General features: G+C 36.1%; 1 protein-coding gene across 1 annotated transcript in view; it reads left to right on the top strand.

The window, feature by feature from the left end:
* The window catches only part of ERBB4 (erb-b2 receptor tyrosine kinase 4), a 1,078,432-nt gene that overhangs the window by 736,408 nt on the left and 322,049 nt on the right, over window positions 1-19,975 (top strand). Inside the window, exon 5 of the mRNA XM_035007223.1 lies at window positions 13,813-13,878. Within this exon, the coding sequence (XP_034863114.1) occupies window positions 13,813-13,878 (66 nt within the window). The remainder of the gene's footprint in view (window positions 1-13,812; window positions 13,879-19,975) is intronic.

Below are 19,975 nucleotides of genomic sequence, written 5' to 3' on the forward strand. Positions count from 1 at the left end.
GATCTGCTGGGTTTGATTCAGTAGAAAAAGGTAAATTAAGGGGCACCTAGATGGCTCAATCGGTTAAGCATCTGCCTTCAGCTCAGGTCATGATCTCGGGGTCCTGGGATTGAGCCCCGCAGGGAGTCTGTTTCTCTCTCTCTCTCTCTCACCCCCTGCCCCTCCCCACTGCTCATTCTTTCTCTCAAATAAATAAATAAAATTTTAAAAAGAAAAAGGTAAATTAATGTCATGCACTTTTGTAACATGCTCATGAAATAGTAGATCATTTCTATTAATCCATACAGTGAACACAAACATTTTATCTGAGGGGGAAAAAAAACAATGTTTCATGAATATTGAATTAATTTACAGTAAGTATATGTTACTTTAAGAATATGTAAATGGGCAATCATAGAGAGAGAAAAAGGAGATATCATTGTTCTTCCTCTCCCCTCTTCTTTTCCTCCCTACCAAAACCTTTGACCTGACCCCATTGCAGGGCAAAGCCCCTTGCATCTTTATCCTTTTTGCACAATTACTCATATGCTTCTTTGCTTCAAAGGGTAGCCTAGTGGCTGAGCTCAGGATCTAGATTTTACATGAGTTTGAATCTTGACCCCAAAATTTCTTCTGTCTAATTTAGCCCCTGTATCCTTCATTTCTCTCATATGACAATGAATCAGGATAATAGATGAAAATATTAAAAACAGAGCCTAACACATAGTAAGTGCTCAATAAATATTAGTTGTTATCATTTTTAGTATTTATAATTAAGATCTGCTCCTCCTATGAAAATACCTCTTATTCTGTATTGTAGCCTAAAGCTAGGAACTGTGATCAGCCTTCTCTTAGCTTCCCATCATCACTTATAAGCAAATACACCTATAATTTTGTGGGGATGGGGAGTGGGTGGGGAAGGACATCTTTTTTTTAACATTCTTGACATCCACCTATCATACCCTCCGCCCTGCCCATTGAGGTCATTTGCTAAGTGCTGCTCATTCCCCACATACATTAAAGATTTTGGCAAGTGACCTTGAGTCATCTTTTTTAACTACATGCATGTCATTCCCTAGGTGATTTTGAATAAGTGCCTGTGTTAATGATCTCATTTAACATTCTTGCCTAATGGTTTCCTGACCTCCTAAAATCCATTGAACTTATCCGTATTTACACTAATTCTATAAGAAACCAGGCTTTTTTTCTGACATAAATTTGTCTTCCTGTGAGTGTTTTAATTCATTTTGTGTGCTCAGTCCTCCTCTGTCCCACATGACCGTTCTATTCTTGTATCTGTTCACATAAATTAGATGCTTGATTCTATTGGTGAAGAACATGGAATCTTGGATCCGATCTCAGGGCTATTTCAGGCCTGCCACGTTCTGTGTGATCTTGGACAAATTATTAAACTTCTCTGGCCTCAGCTCCCTCATCTGTAGTAGCATTTTCCTCCTAAATTTGTCATGAGAAATAAATCTCCTCGAACAATTCCTGCTACATAAGAACACATTATGTCTAAGCTATAACATAGCTGATGCTAGCTGATAAGGACTTTGATTCTACGTGGAGGGCTTATATTTCAGAATGGTTACAAGACCAACAATATTTTTTCTTTTTTTTTAGAAAACAAGAAACTGGGGCAGATTGATAAGTAGTGGGGCTAATATTTAGGCTTAAATCATTTTGTGATGGAATATGATAGATGTATATGCAATGGTTTGCAAATCATTTATCTTTTTTCCTTAAATAACTCAATTTCCAGATCTGTCTAGTAGCACATTGACAGGAAATGACACTGCAAAACCTGGTCAATGGAATCCTTTTTTTCAAAAGTATGTTATAAATCCATTATTCTTGAATTTTAGCTTTTGTGTGTGAACTCCAAAGGCAAACTAATGAAAACATTTTACATCAAGACATTTTAGGCTATTACTTACCGTAATGCCTTTTGGGTCACTTTCTTATAAACTTTATCAATTTTAAAATCACATTTCATTCCTTAGGCTTGCGGTGGCATTTTAGAAGTGTGCCTAATGTGGTTGTTTTTATTTTAAGTGTGAGGACTTGGGACACACACACACACACACACACACACAAACATGCATGCATACACATACACACATACGTACAGCTAAGTCCCTATGGAGGATGAAATAATGGCAGGGACATAAGACGAGCCTTCTGGCTGCTCCCCTCAGAAGAGTTTGTTTAATACGGTGCCATGGAGCTACCTAATCTCCCCCAATTTGTTACCCATTCTTCTTTGTTATCTGTCTCAGTGATGTCTCATCTCCCCAACTGACTGCTACAGGCTAGCAATCTGTAACAGAAACTCAGTCTCAATCTCAGATATAATAAGAAATAGAGGCTATAAGATTAATGACCCCAGACATAATTATAAAGTCTCAAACCACAGACATTATAAGATCTTTCAAAACTTACCCAGACTGGAAGAAGCTGGATTAGCACTATAGTTGAAGATATTGGCCTCTTTCTAAGGAAAATGCTGCGTTATATAATCCGGGAAGCCTACTGTGTTTTTAGTACTGTTAGGAACTGTGGAGAAGAAAGGGTTTGTTCACTTAAGGAGCTTGAAATAATTTCATCCATTTTAGCTTTCCTATGATAATACCCATTTCTTATTAATGCATAGAGGAGATAGATCTGTTCTTGGAGCTCTCAAGTGGAAGGCAGATGAAAATAGAGGCTGCTTATGGAGACCATGCCACACACAGATATTGGGAATTTCTTTATGTTCACAGTGAAATAGAACCAGTACATTGCTTTTCAGGTAACCACTACTCTGACAGGATTAAAAAATGACAAACGTGGAAATATTCATGGTCTTCCTTCCATACCTGCTCAAATGTCTGCCATTCTGATCTCTTCAGCCCACTGGACTAAAAGTCTACACACATGCACACACACATACACACACACACACTGTCTTCCTAAAATGTTGGAATACACACTCAGGATGCTAAAATGGGCAGAAAATTTTTTAACTAGAGAGTTGGATGAAATAAAAGTATTTAGGGAAAATGGCTAAGTCAATCAATGACATAAAGTGATACAGTAGAAGAGCGTAGGTGGTAAATGCTTTGTGATGGGAAAAAGGCAGGAGGAGAGCTAGTGAGCTTCTTGGGTGGGGGCAAGGCTGTGAATGAGAGACTTCATAGGCTGAAAGTATTGTGAGAAAAGTGAGAATTGAGAAAAGATTTAGAACTGTCGCCACCGACCATGCTTTGGATCCCGTTTAATGTCCTCTGAGAGGAGTAAAGTTCATTTGGTTGAATTTCAGCTGCTGAATCATGCCTCTGAAATGTGACACCACTCACACACTGAACACACAGATGGTTACAATTCCTCAGGGATCCGTTAGCACCTCTGACTAGCAGTCTCACAGATGAGGGTCGTGGAATGGGCAGGGACCCCAGCATTAACGCATCTGATCCTCTCCAGCACTCCAAATACTGTTCCACCATGAGTTTTTCTCTACTTTTTTGTCACATACCTTGAAATATTACCTGCCCTTTTTTCCTCCTTCCATGTACACTAGGCTGAAAGGTACAAGAATGTGATATCCCAGTAGCAGAATAAGCTTTCACTGTATTTGGATTATTAATAGCATTCCTGCTGAGACCGCAGCTTCTCAGTTTGCCAAAAGCATGCAGAGACCTCTGAAACCCACTTGTCCCTGTCTGCCAAGCCTGTCAAAGTTTCTATGATGTTACACCCTCCCCCTTTCCTATTACCTGACTGTGATACCTTACTGATCATTCCAACTCTGTCTCCATAAACACTTCTGTCTCCAGATAACTTGATTTGTCTACCATATCACCTCTGCTGACTGTCTACATTTCTTTGTCTCTCTTTGTTGTCTTTAATATTTTCATATACAATATTTTGAGGGAGGGAGAAAGGAACTAACATTGATTGATGCTTATTACATGCCAGACATTTTACATATGCTATTCCACTTAATCACCCCTAACATATATAAGTATCATCATCTATATTTTATTAATAAGGAAAGTCAGCTCTTAGGTAAAGTTCCTTACCCAAGATCCTACCAATTGTAAATAAAGGAAGATAAATGCAGATAAAAATGATTTCAAAGTTTATGTTTTCTGCAGTTTGCCAGGACTTATGTGAACACTTAGAGCGGTGAGTGACAATATTCTAAATCGGTTATGTACACAATATTTTCAAATATTTTGTCTTCCCTAAATTACAGGCTATCATTTCTTGTCACAAGTCTAAGGGCTAGTTACTAAAATCTGTTTATATTTAATTGGCATTGATTTTAGCCTCATCTATTGCTGAACCTCAATGAGCAAGTAATAGGATCAAAGTAAAGGCCAATTAGAAGTAAAAAAATGTACAAAAATAAAAATTTGCGATAAGCTAATATGCTATGTATAAAAAGGGCTGACATGCTATAAAGAGACAAGTTTCTGGTTCCACTTAAAGAACACTTCTGTTTTCTTACCTGTAAAATAAGACAAATAATAGTATTTATATTATAATATTGTTGTGCAAATTAAATGAGATACTAAGAGTAAAGCACTTTGTCTACTTGTTAGAATGTACAAAGTGCTCAATAAATGGTAGATGTGTGGCAAGGGTGATGATTTTGGTAATGATGTCTAGATTTCATTATGCAGCATGGTGTGAATTTCCATGTATGAGATAGGATAAACCCTGAAATACAAAATAATAAAAACACGAGCCAGAGAAGTTAACTTACCTGCCTGAGGAATGAAACAGCCAAAAGCAGAGTGAGATCTGAAATTCTAACCTGTCTCATAGGTTAATCTGCCAGATAGACTCTGTATGTGTGTATGCCTGTTGATATTTACATGAAATACTGATTTAGAAGCATAAATGCAGAGATTTACATTATCCTGTTACATTTTATATTATTACTTTGGGCTCATCATTTCATTTACCAAGTGCTTTTTAAAATCTGAATGGTTATTTTATGTATGAGCAATCGCTCCCCCCTGCCAGATTTGTGTCATAGGCAAATATGGTAAACATATTTCAGTTGTTTTATCTAAGTTTTATCTTTTTTTTAAAAAAGTCAAATATGATAGAAATGTACAGAGGCCTTTGGTACAGTGCTAGGACCAGCACATCAATCTAGGCCAGCCAATTCCCTTGTCAAATGTTCTGATACATGCGTCAGTCATCTGCAAATCTACCAAGTGTTCCAGAGCCCATTTGTGTTTTCCAGAAGGATATAAAGAACGGCATGGTTGAGTTCTTTCTGATATCCAAATTATCTTTCCATGAGCTACAAATCTGCTTAAAAATATGATATGAAATTAGTGATATTGTCTTAATATATATTTTCATTTAAAAGTATGTCTTGGTTTTCTTTAGGTACCAGCAAAATATTCCATTAAGCGAAGTGATTGATAATTATGGTATGGCTGTATAATGGGAGGCAAATTCTCTCTCTCTCTCTCTCACACACACACACACACAATTGCATTAATGTAATATAATCTGAAAATTTTTAGGATAAAATACAATGTGAAAATAGCAGGTTACAAAACTAGATAGACTATTATACTATTTAAAAAACAATATACTTCAAAAAAAGAAAAACACCAAAATGCAAAGTTTATGAATGATTTTTATTTTCCTCTTTTATGTTTTCTGTACTTTACAACATTTTTAACTTGAACACGTATTAGAAATAGAATTTAGTAAATCCATCTGGAATATTTAACAGTATGGGTCAGAGAAGGCCTCACGGAGAGGTGGCATCTAAGAAAAGCAGGTAAGCAAGTGAAGCATATGACTGCAGGCTATCAGATAAAGAGAGGTTCAGGCAGAGGGAATGGGAGGGCCCTAAGTAGAGGGTGCACCTTGTACATCATGTGAACAGAAGATGAGAGGGCTCATAGGAGTGTTCCAGGAAGAAAATATTAGGAGGTAAGGTTATGGATGCAGGGCATGCATGGATGCATGCCAAATATCACAGGGCCTTCAAGACCATTGTAAGCATTTTGTCTCTTTTTACTTTGAGATGGCAAGTTATTGGAATTTGACCTGGTCTGACTGAGAAGATTGCTCTGGTTAATATATTGAGAAGACATTGTAAAGAGGCCAAGGTAGAAGCTAGGGCACAAGTTAGGAGGCTATTGCATTATTCCGAGCAGGAGATGAGTGTGGCTTAGTGGTGTGGATGGTGGGAAATGAATGGACATATATATATATATATTTTGGAGTTACTGGTATCTAGATAGGCTAATGATTTTGGATTCAAGCTGTGAGAGAAGAAGAGGAGCTGAATATGATGACCTCAACTTTTTCAGCATGAGCTTCTGGAAGGATTGATTGACATGAAGAAGAATTGTTGTGATTGACTGAAGAAGAAAGACTTTACAGGATAATTTTTTGCTGGGGTGGGAAGATCAAGGATTAAATTTTGGACATGTAAATATTTTGAATGTTTGCTAATCATACAGGTAGAAATGTTTTATAAGCAGTTGGAAGTATAAGCCTATACCCTACATGGTCTGGACTGGAGATATAAATTTTGGAAGGTGTCAGCTTTTAGTGTCCCATGAGGATCAACTAGGTAATATATACAAGAACTTAAAACATTCCTAGAAGGACCACCACCACAAATAGCTGAACAGGTTGTGCACTGCAGACCTCTGAGGGGGTATCATCTAGGTAGAATATACTCTGAAGGATGCTCATGGATGCTGTTGGTAGCCTTGCTGATTCATCTTGAATGCTTATAAATGTACCTGTCATTATTACTGTTGTTGATTGCGAACAACAGACACATCTTAATTTATTCTTTAATTCTGCCGGTAAGGTTTTCCAGTTTGTTCAGACCCCTTATTTATATGTTCAGAAATGTATTTGACATTGATTAAAACTAATTCTGTTCCACAGTAGGTGGAATTCCTGTATTCCGTTCTGTGCTAACAGCTATAAACAGTGATAATTGATGCTTTCTAATTACTTGATTTGGAAGAAATGCTTGAGAGTATCAAATATGAAATATTTAATATAAAATATAAAAATATTTAAATGTATCAATATGACATACTATCGAGTATGAAATAGGTTTTCAGGAAAAATTTAACTTTTCTTTATAATTTGAGTCATTTTTTATTATTGATATTGATTTATTATTGATTTGGGCCCTGTTACTAGTATTCTAAGTTCTTTTCTATTAATTATAGTAGCCTAAAGAAATTCGGAGGTGTGCTAGGAGTATAGAATTTACAGAACAGCAACTAGATACTGTATCAGATCTTTCCATTCAATGGGAAATAAAATTCCTTTAGTCTGTTAATGTCTGTTTTATTTTGGCGTATGTATCCCATTACTTCTAACTATCAGTAACTTATGACCACATAAGGCTATAAATGTAAGTGATGATCAACAATCTTAAATTCTAACTAGATTCTCATCAAATTTCCTTTTGAGTGTGAAATTTGTGTAGATCCGGCTGTTCTACCTGATATGTAGAAGCGAATCTAAACTGAGCATGCTAATGGGGTAGCCACTTGGCCCTATGTACAACTGAATAGGTTTTTAAAAAGGCACTCCTATAGGTTTTCCCAACCCACCCTGTCCAGCTTCTATTTGCACATGAGATTTTTGCCATTATGATTTCTCCTCTAGATTTATTTGCGTTTACAGAGGCTTTAGGAAAAATGAAAATTTGCTCAATAGTCTCGGTACTTCAAACCTTTGCACAATTCTGTGTGCCAAATAACTGGTCCATCCATTAGCCATGTGTCTATAATCCTATCTGAGGTGGTACCGGGAGGGAGATCCTGTGTGCTCTGGCAATTACAGATCACCAGTGGGGAGGTGAATCCCTGAGAAGGTGGGTGGATACAGGTGTTTCAGACTAAACTTGATGTATTTTACACTTCTGTTCAAAATTAATCTTGATTATATGAGGACGTATGCTACTCTAAATCCTTGGACTGTAGATTGCTTGACTGAATAACGTGATGGTGCATGTAGAAAAAACAAGTGTAATGATGTTGACATTACCTATTTTTTTCAATCCAGGGATTACCTAAAATACTTTGAACTGCTAACTCCGGACTTAATTTATTGCTAGATGAAAAATTCCATGTATATATATTTTTTAAATTTAACTTTATCTTCCTAGTTAGTGAAAATACTTGCCTATCGTTTTTTGAAGAGCATATGTATAAAATTTAAGGCTTTCATCCAATAGTTAACTTTCAAATCATAGGCAAGACAGGGAGATTGAGCTGAGATTGGAAGAAAACTGTGAAGTCATTTATGTAACAAAAGTGTGGGGATGAACAAACACAGGACAGTGAGAGCTGTAAGACAAAAACAGCAGAGAATTAACATCTGATTAAAAAGGGGGCAATTCCACATTAGAGTAATATCATTAAATAATGATACTAACATACCATTTGCTGGAAGCATATTGTGACTTTACTATCATATGGGCAGTTTATAATAGTTTAAATTTGAAAAAAAAAAAAAGCTATGTGTTTTTTAGGACTGCTGGGGGAAAAAATGCAACCTGCTGGAAATATATTCACAAACAAAGAGTGCACACTGGGAAATAAGAGACTGCTAGATTTTTACACCATTTAATCCTGTGAGTTTGGTTACCAAGCATCTGATCAAATGTTATGGTTAAAGTATTGTCTCAAAATACGACTATGATGTTTGGAATTATATGCCAGACCATTATTTCTTAGACATACTTTGTCATCTGGAAACTTCATCATCAGAATCCCTGGGATTGCTTTTTTAAAATATGGATTCCTGTACCTCACTCGCCCCAGACTATAAAATCAGCACTTTGCATAGGTTCTCAAATCTCAACACTAACTTTTGGGAACCATAACCTGAAATTCTCTTCCACCCTGCAGATCAAACCACATAATTTCAGTTTTTAAAAATTTGACCAACTCCATAACACCTGCACAGAGTAAACTGTAACCTGTTTAGAAGATTTTCAAGACATTTTGTAAGCTTACCCTCCAGATGCTGTCCCGATGCAAATAGCTCAAAGGACTATAAAGTATTCGTTATGGCCCCAAAGAGTTGTGTGCATCCATGCCTCTGTGTCATTGCTCAGGTTAATCATTGAGCCTGAACTTCCTTCCTCTTATCTTCTGACAAACTAGACATTCAAGCCCAATTGAAATGCCTGCCCCTCCATGGAGCCTCTTTCAAATCCATCCTCTCCACTTTATGCATACCTATATTTTAGCAAATATGATGATCATAATTATTTGCCTATTCTTCTACTTATTTTCTGGTCCTTGAAAGCTCCTTGAGGGCAGGGCATTTACTTATTCATGTTTTTATCATCCATTCAAGAATAGGGACTGATTTAGTGTAGACTTCCAATAAATGTTCCACTTCTCCCTTCTGAATTATAGGGTCATGAAAAAGATACTATTATCTCACTCTTTCCCCAGTAAAGGAAGTTTTAAGAGGTCAAGACTGCCAGTTTTTAAAAGGACTAAAAGAAGAATCCAGGGATATAACTGCATTGCCTTTAGCTAGAAGCAGTTTGAGGATATAATCTTTTATGGTTGCCAGTGACTTCATATTTTGTAACTACTGTCTTGGCATATTACTTGCAGAAAGCAGTCCAGAGGTAAATGTTAAATCCCATCTCTTCTGTCAGGTAATCCCACAAACGAGCAAAACTTCTAGCATGAATTTACAAAGTGGCTCAGGGACTCTAGTTCCTAAAAAAAAAAAAAAAAAAAGAAAGAAAGAAAGAAAAAGCAAAAGCTATGTTTTTAATAACTTCTGCTGGACAAGCATAAAAGATGAATTTAGTCATATTTGCTAACTTCTGTGATGAATAATGAGTTGTCAAAGTAGAGGTGATTGTGAATTAAATTAATGCTGATGTGCAGTAATCAGCACTTACTTTAAAAGATTAAAATGGTTGCTAAAGTGAACAGAAATATTTGTTTAAAATTGTGTTTTATTTTATATTTCACCTCTTGGAGTCAGAGTGACAAGAGGTAGGAGTATTGATTTAAATAACTATGCTATCACTAAGCTGAATGGAAATGTCAGATTCTTATTTTTTAAGTGGCACATTTTCTCACATAGTTTTAAAAGAATTATTGTAATAAGCAATGGAAGAGAATCCTGTAGCAGATTGAGACTTGGAAATAGGCAGATTTAGACAACACTGGCAAAGTCTCCGTGCCCCAAAACATTTTTTTCCATTTACATAGACTAGTATCTATCTCTTCTTTCCGCTTCCTCATTTTAGAAACATACTACTAGAGAAGTTATTTATAAAATTAATTCACAGTAGAAGAGTTGTGAATATATGGTCTTTTTTCCTCTTGAAATCAGCCCTCCTGAGACACTGAATGCCTGAGAATCTGAGAATAGAAAATAGGAAGTTCTCAGTAAGATAATGGGCCATCATTAAAGTTTTTTTTCTTTCTGTAGAGGACACACAGGGGATCCTTCATGGGCCATACTTACCCTCTCCACTGGAATGCTCCAGGCTGATCTCATTTTAGATGTCATATAGATAAATCACTGTATAAGGAATGGAGTGGACTTCCAAGCCACCAGGCATTACATTGGAAATGGTCCAACTCAACCTGGCTGCATCCAACTCTTCTTGCCTGAGTAAGAGGACTGTTAAAAATTTAGATTTGTTGGCTTCTTTCCTTAAACCCCATAGAAGGTGAACATTAGATACAGAGTAACCAAAATCCTTTCCCTTTAAAATAATGCTAAATTAATTCTAAACTCTATTAGAGAAGTCACCATGTCTGTTTCGATACTTAACATAGTTCCTAATACACAGATGCAGAAGGAACTGAAAAAATACTTTTGGATAAATAGATGGGAAGAAGGTAGGGGAGAAAAAATTGTAGTTGTTTTTTGTTCTGTTTCATTTTTCCTATTCTAGATAGGTAGTTAATAAGGAAACCCCTCACCTACCTTCTCATTTTTTGACACTTGTGTGCAGCAGAAATGTTGAAAACAAAAACCTAAAAGCATATTTTAAAGCATATTAAACTGCACTACCCAGTTGCCTGCAAGAATCAAATTAAGGTTGCAGACGTGAAAGTATGGCAAGTACATTAATTCAGAAATACCTCCAGATTTTGCAGATATGTTGACACTTACTGAATTGCAACAACTCAGTGAAAATAGTGTTTTCCCAAGGGCCACATATGGCACGGTTTTGAAGACTAAAGCTGAACTGAATGTGTCGGCAGATTCCAAAGAGTCAAAGACAGTCAAATGAAGGGCAGGCCAGAATGAGCAACAATTTGTGGAGCACTCTGAGGTCATGGTTCCTCCCATGTGTGTAGTAACAGAATTCTGAAATGTGTGAGCCAAGTGATCCTCCTCCTCTTGGTTTCCAAAAGGGTTGAAGGGAATACAAGACTGAGTAAAATCCCAGAAGAGGGGCGGTTGTTGTTAGCTTCCTTATTTTGTAGCAGTAATAGATATTTTTGTTTAAATCTGAATAAAAAATGGACACTAACAAACAAAATTTCCTAACAACATGTACATAGTGAAGATTAAATTATTTAAACTTTGTGTGTGTGGGGGTACTAGATCATTTGTTTCCAACTAGGTGGCTCTTGTCATGATACTTTGTCAAGAACCATAAACCAAATTTCTAGTAATATTCCTTTTTATACTGGATCTAGGCATAGGTCTTGGGGTGCTAAATCAAAACTGAAAGAATAAGAAGGTAGAAAATATATAATCTAATAAAAATGGAACACTGAGTGTATTAAAATGTCCACTATTACTTAGCTTCCCCCCCCCCCCACCCCCCTAGCTACCGAGAGTGCTCTGGTCACAGTGAATACAGCTAAATATTTCACTAGCCTCCAACACAATTAAAGAAGTCATAGATTAAATAGTAGATCATCTTCTGCTTCAGGTCTCTTTAATTAACAGACCACTTAATGGGTTGATTTAAAAGATTTTAACACATCTAAAGAAATATATTAACCTTAGCTACTTTCTCATAAAAAGTTTGTACTCAGAGTTTTCTCTGCTTCCCATTTTGTCTCACAGCCCTTTCTAATTTCCGCTGGTATAAATCAAATTAGATTTATTAGCATTGTACAAAAGAGCTCCAGTAGGTTTTTAATAATAATTATCATTATCACTGATTAAAGTTATATTGTTCAGGCCAGATGGAGTCCTTTCCCTGTCAGCTAGAATGAGCTTGCATTATGTAGTTATAATGTGTTTGGATCTAAATAAACAGATGGCAGAGTGACAGGATATTATATGCTGGTGATGTCAGCTACAGTGCTTCACAAACAGAATTGCCTTTAATAAACTCTTTTGTGGCAAGGATCCTGATACTTTCAAGAAGGTGACTGGAACTGAGCCTAAGTGTTATATTAACTTGGAAATAATACTGTTCACTTGCAGAAGGGTAGACCATTTGGATGGTCTGAGGTTCAGCGTGAGAAAGTGTGTCTGCTGATTCTGCTCCTTAACTGTGAGACCATTTAACATAACAAGTTCACTCAGGCAGTCTCTTAAGGAGAGAGAGAAAAACAAAACAAGACAACAGCAACAACAAAAAAACTGCCCAAGTTGTAAGATCTTTCAGGTTGAAGAGTTGTAACCTATGAGTCAAAGAAAGAAGGAAACATTTGATATAACTCTAATTCATAATTTTTACAATATAGTTTATTACATTAGAATACACATCTTATATAGGCATATACCCATTCACAATTAATATTAGAAAATTAAGAGAAGGTTTAATAAGAGTTATGTTATAGAAAAGCTTTAGTCTTTAATAGATTTTCAGGTGTACTTTTTTATTCTAAAAATAAGCACTTCTATACCTTTATACCCACAAATACTTAGAGCGAACCTATGAAATTCAGAAGCAACCTTCAAAGAAAGTCATTATATATGATTTCTCCTAGCTAATATTCTTTTGCTGAGTCCTTAGGAGAATTTCTCTGTGGGACAACTATTTGCTGAGCCAAATACCTAGAGTAGCAAAGTCCTTAAGAGGAAGATACTGCTATAGGAGATAAAAGTTTGTATTTGAAAATGAAGGTGGTATCGGGCGCCTGGGTGGCTCAGTTCGTTAAGCGACTGCCTTCGGCTCAGGTCATGATCCTGGAGTCCCTGAATCGAGTCCCGCATCGGGCTCCCTGCTCGGCAGGGAGCCTGCTTCTCCCTCTGACCCTCCCCCCTCTCATGTGCTCTCTCTCATTCTCTCTCAAATAAATAAATAAAATCTTTAAAAAAAAAAAGAAAAAGAAAATGAAGGTGGTATCAACAAAATTTTTTAAAGAGGGTATCAAATAACTGAAATTAAACTTTCTAAGAAGTTTATGTTTTAAATGCTTGAAACTTTTTAAAAACATTTATTTATTTGAGAGAGAGAGCACAAGTGCGGGGGGTTGGGGGGTCAGAGGGAGAGAGAGAATCTCAAGCAGACTCCCTGCTGAGTGCAGAGCCTGACTCTGGGCTCTATGTGGGGCTCTGGGCTTCAATCTTACAACCCTGAGATCATGACCTGAGCCAAATCAAGAGTTGGATGCTTAACACACTGGGCCACCCAGGTGCCCCTAAATGCTTGAAACTTCTTATAAAATGATGAGAAGATTTTGAGTATCAGGAGATTGTATTTCAGCTTCATATGCATTTGACATTCAACTCAAGTGGGCAATTTTATGAGCTATGTTTCAACTATAGTATAACATAAAAATCCCCATAAAGGAGCAAGAATATTTTCATTGAAGAGTTGCTTCTAGTCAAAGAGTGAAAGATTATAATGTATATGTGCTTTTTCCTATTCTACAGGTGGACGTTGTCATAAGTCCTGTACTGGCCGATGCTGGGGACCCACAGAAAATCATTGCCAGACCTGTAAGTGTTCAACACTGAGAAGGCATGGGCTTGAAATGGTCAAGAAATTTTAACAATTGATGCTTTTCACACTTCTGGGTCATCAGAAACATGAAAATGAGCTTTTGCTGCTTTGTGGTGGATTTGCTTCTATTCAAGTAAACTGCCTAATTTCATAGCTTTCAAGTGAAACATAATATATAATTGTTTCTTACATTTCTTTGTGGTTTCCAGGTTAATGCTATCAACAACACAGATGTGCTGATATTAACCATGTTTTAAGAGTCTGTATAACAGAGAAAGTAGGAAATCCAAATGTATACAAAATAGTAACTCCATTTGAGCTTAACCGAATATCTCAGTACTTTTCCCCAGTAGTTATAACACCATTCATTTATTAGAAAAAGAAAAAGAGAGAGAAAAAACAGAGCACTGTGTCTCCACTCTATTCTAGGCACAGAGATATTAACTATATGAATTATGGATATAGATTAACTATTAAATAACAGTGTATCTTGCCCTTGCCTATATTGTTCCTTGCATTAGTCATTAAAGTAAATATAAGTTATCATAATTGCTAAAACATTTAAAAACAAAGTATATTGAATACAAAGACAAGTATCTATTTTTTCAGCATTCTTAAAGGCATACTTAAATCAGCACTGAATTTTTACTAATCTTAAGGATAAATGGTTTCTTTAAAAAGGAAAAACAAAATGCTCTATATAAGTGGTAAAGATTTTTCTTCCTGCTGCAATAACAACAGCTGGAATAATATATGGAAACCAGTGTGGTGGCAATTTGAAATTTATTCCTTTATTAGCATAGAAAATACAGAGAATGTTATCAAAAGTATGAATATACAAATATTAGATATTATGGAAATTTATTATACTGTTGGATGAAAGTCCAGATATTTCTAATTTGTCTCATTTCATATTTGTTAGGTTCTGTTTCAATAAGGAAATACAAAAGTAATTACTTTACTGTAAGCCACCAAAGAAACAGGTATAGGAAAAAATATTCTCTTTGGTAAATGATTTCTTTCTTTTTAAAAAAAAAATAATTCATGGACATTTTCGTGTTCAACATTCATAAAATATAAAAGAACATAAAGTAAAAATGTCTTCCCACTTTTGTTCTGCCTCTGTCCTTCAGCCACCCCTAGGCAACAAAATGTTACTGGCCACTTTTGTGTATTCTTCCAGAGACTATTTATGCACACAGTAAGAAACACGTGTATGTTCCAGCCCATTTTTCACTCAAATGCTAGCATGCTTTACATGCTATAATGAACCTTGATTTTTTTTTATTCCATGCATATATGCATGAATTCACTTGTAGTGTTAATTCCTGGAAGTGGTAATTACAAGGTCAAGGACATGTGTTTATGCAGTTTGATAGAGATCACTAACATGGAAATCTTGTTCTCTGTAAAGTTTGTAAAAGTTTTCTCTGCAAGAAGCAATGTGTGTGAATGCCTGTTTCCCTATTCCCTGGGTAAAACAGTATATTATCAAACTTTCCGGTCTTTGTCAAAAAGTTAGATGAAACATAGTATCTCAGTGTAGACTTAAGTTAACTTATTTGACAGAAATACTGTTTTATGGCAGCTATGTTTTGGCAAGAATTTTAAGCAGGATTGTAAAGATTAGATTAATATGTGAAATAAATTCACTACAATATTTGTAGACAATGTTTTAATAGCAAAGTAGTTGAAATCGAGTTGCACATGATGCTGATATAACATTGATGTGGCCATTTGCACAGAGTCAAGATTTCTAAAATAAAGAAGAATGGTTGTAATACTCTGTGATGAAGTGGTAAGTAACCATGGAAATTGTGGAAGTGTGTAGAGGTCCTCAGGTCCTCTCACGGCAAAAAACTTCTGAGTTGTCAAATTTAAAAATGAATTTTTACTCATTCACTTACTTCTTTTACCAAGGGATCAATGACACTTCCCAGGTTGGCTGCTGGTTGTGGCTGGGCCCCCCTGGTGGGTCCCCCCACCCACCCCTGGTCTTCTGGAGGGAGAGGGGACTCTCAGGCTAGCCAACCTCACCTTGCATTCTTGAGGCCCACAAGTTAAATCTGGGGAATGCCTAAGCCTACCTGGGCTGCTTTCGGTTGCTAGCTTCCATTTAGGGAATGCTAGTTTGGATTCCTTTCTTCTGTTGGGTAGGGAGACATAAGATGCCTACTACTGTGTTGTTCCTCCAGTTCAGGGTCCCAAACCAGTCTGCCTTTGTCTCAACACCTTTCAGAGTTCTCCTTTGCATTATTGCCTTTTGCATTATTTCCACGGTATAGCTGTTCTTAGTAAGGAAGGGCAGGGAAAAGGAGGCGTATGCCATTTTTTCTGGATCAGAAGTCCCACGTAGTACTTTTAATAATACTCTTAGTGAATGAAATCAAATAAAACTATCTTAGTCAATATTTGTTGCATTTTATATGTATTTTTGTAGAATAGAAAAATATAGTACAAATTGTTCTTTTGTAGTAGTAGTAGTAATATTTTAGTGCTGAATGATCATTCTTTAATTGATAGGGAGCCAAAGTTTTGGAAATCACTCTATCAAAAGAATGAGAAAACAGCACACATGAGTGTTCTCTAACTTTGAAATTTAAATATGCCTTCAATTCATACGGCACTCAAAATTCTGAAACTTTTAATTAATTTTAAGAGATTTGGCTATGTTAGTAAAAAGTATACAAAGGTTAGTAAAAAAAAATCATAATTTTCACCATCTCTTATTCTTATAGTAGACAACTTTTAGGATAATTGCCAAGCAGACACCTTTCTTCCTCTGAGAACTAGCCCCTTCTAGAGGGGTAAGTCATTGAGGCCATGTTTGTTTTGTGATGCTCTAAGCTTAGTCACAGGGCAGTGTTTCTAAACCAGAGGTGACTCTGCCCCCAGGGGACATTTGATAATATCTGAATATTTTTGGTGTTACAACACTGAGTAGGGGTTGGGGGAGCATCTATTGGCATCTGGTAGGTAGAGGCCAGGGATGCTGCCAAACATCCTACAGTGCACAGGAGAACCTCACTCCACCTCCACCCAAACAAAGAATAATTATTCATCATGAAATTTTAAAAGTGCTGAAGGTTGAGAATGAGAAATCTTGTAATAAGAGTAAATATTGGCCAATGCTGGGCCAATGAGATTCTCTCCCCAGAGAATTTGGACTTGGGATCCAGAAATTCTGGTTATACTACCTTAGAAATTTGAACTTGAGGAGATATTAAACCTAGTGGACTTTTCCATTTTGAACCTGGTAAATAAATCAGTCATACAGAGGCAGACAAAAAACAGAGAAAGAGAGTAACAGTTCTTACCTACTGATTCTCTGGCCTTCATGAGATGCAACTGCACTTTTATCCTTAGGCGCCTTAAGAAACACAAGGTTCTTCTAGTACATTTAAATTACTTTTTTTACTTGCCACCAAGTGGGAATGGGAGGCAGTCTTGACTAAGAAAATCATGAAGCCTCATCAAAACATCAGCATGAAGTCATTTAATTCACCTAATTTTTTAGCATAGAAATTAGGCTTCTTACTATTATGACCTAAAATTGGCTTAATGGTCTCTGTGCCTATTCCACAGAGTCTATCAAAATTAAATTCAACAAGCATTTACATGTATCTGATATGTGCAAATATAAACTTTAAGAATAGTATTTATTTGCAAGGATCTTTATAAAAAGCTTTCCTTTTAAAATTTACTTTCACCATATTCCTGTGAATTAAAGAGAGTTATCATATACCTCATTTTACAATTGGGGAAATGTACACTGAGGAAATGATCAGGGAATTGTTAAATTTACACAGCTAATACCTGGGATTTCAACCTGAGTGTCCTGAGTCTAAAGATAAAACGGTTTTCTGTATACCATATTGTACAGCACAGCTTAGTGGACAAGGACATTGGATTTGAAATCACCCAGATGATACAAATCCCAGTTCTTTCCATATTCTGTCATGGTAAACTGACTTAATCTTTCTAAATCTCAGTTACCAAATCTAAAAATGGAGATAATTACACTTACCTCAGAGGGTTGTTGTTTTGGAATCAAATTCAATGCAATAATATAGTTGAAATGCTTAGATTATCTTTTGGTATATACTAAGGACCTAAAAAATAATAGCTAATATTTTAATAAGTTAAAGGAGATACTGTTCGAAAACGTAATCCATCTTAAATATGAATGAATAGATGTGGAAGTGAAATTCCTGTAGGCTAGTTTCACCTTGTGAAGACTACTGATACCCACAGCTGAGGAATAAAAAGACAAAAACCCTGAGTGAAGTGGAGGCTACTTGCCCTTGACATTCGCTCCTATTCTCTCCCTCCCTGTTTGAGCTACTTGAAAGGTAAATTACTTATCCATATTTAAAGTGCCCACCATTCCGAGGCAAAATGTATTTTGGAACTACTCAAAGACATACTTATTGTAAGACCTGAATTTTAGAAATATGGGTTTTTTGTTTGTTTTTTTTTAGAGTTAGACTTTGTGAGAGATTCTATAGCGGTTCTGAATTCTGAATTTGATCATATGTGATCAAAATTTTTTAAAAATGTAAAATTTTTCAGGCTTCCTTTAGATTTCTCATAGCCTGTTAGTTAAAATATATTACTTAACCTTAGGCCCACTTGAGAGACACTTTTCTCTGAACCCTGACTGAACTTTTTAAAAATCGGAAAATCTAGACTGTGAAAGTTTTTTCTTTTTTTTTCTTTTTTCAAGGTTTTATTTATTTATTTGAGAGAGAGAGAGAGAGCACAAGCAGGGGAAAGGGGAAGGGGGAGAAGCAGGCTCTCCACTGAGCAGGGAGCCCAATGCGGGGCTCAATCCTAGGACCCTGGGATCATGACTGGAGCCAAAGGCAGACTCTTAACAGACTGTGCCACCCAGGTGCCCCAAGACTGCAAGTTTTTGACAATATTCTGTTTTTATTGATTGGCCATACAAAAGTACGTTTTAGGATCTAAATGATGTAGTCTTATATTGTTTAGAAATTATTTCTTTTCCGATGACTGAAATAAATTCACTTCAGTGAGGGTTTCTCTGGACATATTCAACTTCCTGATTTGCCAAATATTTCCCTGTCTTCTGTGGATAATTATTTTTGAGACTTACCATACATTAGGGAAAGAAGGTTGAAGTATTTAAAAACCCCGCAAGTCAGCTCAGGAAACTGAAGTTAAGAATACATTTCACTCACCACAGCGTATCAATGCTGACATCTTCCCACGGGTGTCTCTTCCTAGAACAGAAAATGTGCCAGGAATTATCCTCTGTGTCACTAAATGGCGAGAAGTCTTGGTAGAGACAAAAGACTCAGGCTCTGAGAGAACAAGTCCCTGATAATGAATGCCTTGTTAAGGTGAAATGAAGCAGAGTGGTAATCAGAGTGAAAATATCTCTGAATAGAGAAATGGCAAAACAAAAATGCAGAGTACAACAATGGTAAGCTTGAGGAGAGGTCTGCTGGAGGCAGGAGTTTTAAAAAGAAGAAATGAAGAAGTTTCTGTTTTTAATAGATCTCGTGAAATGGAGAGTGTGAATAAATTGACAGCTTACTATGGACAATAGCTCCCTATGCATACCTGTAGATATTGCAATGGAATTGTGTACATTTCAAGTAAAAATTAGTAACATTTTGCAACTGATTTTGTGTACTGGGTTGGGTGCCACAGTGAGCTTTGGTTACATTTGAATAATGTGTGTCATTTTTCCCCTATAGCATTTGATAATGTTCAGACTATCAACTCCAGAGCCAACAGCTATTTTTTTAATCTTTTTTTTTTCTAAAATACAAAGTACTTTTCTAAACAAATTCCTTAAAAACAAATCCTTAGACAACCTAAAGAATTTTATAAATTTTAAAGTAAGTCAATTCTGCTTGAAGAGTCTAGCCAAGTGTTCCATTTTTACTGCTGAATCTGACTTTCTGAAGTAACTGAATTCATTCTCCTTAAATCCTTTGTCATGTTAATGTTAGAACTGACCCTGTAAATCTAATAGGAATATTTCTGACAGAGATGCTGTTTTTTTTAAAAAAAGAAAGAAAGAAAGAAAGAAAGAAAGAAAGAAAGAAAGAAAGAAAGAAA

The sequence above is a fragment of the Mirounga leonina genome, unplaced genomic scaffold (genome assembly GCF_011800145.1).
Source record: "Mirounga leonina isolate KUSES-001 unplaced genomic scaffold, KU_Mleo_1.0 Mir_151, whole genome shotgun sequence".
Taxonomy (NCBI): Eukaryota; Metazoa; Chordata; class Mammalia; order Carnivora; family Phocidae; genus Mirounga; species Mirounga leonina.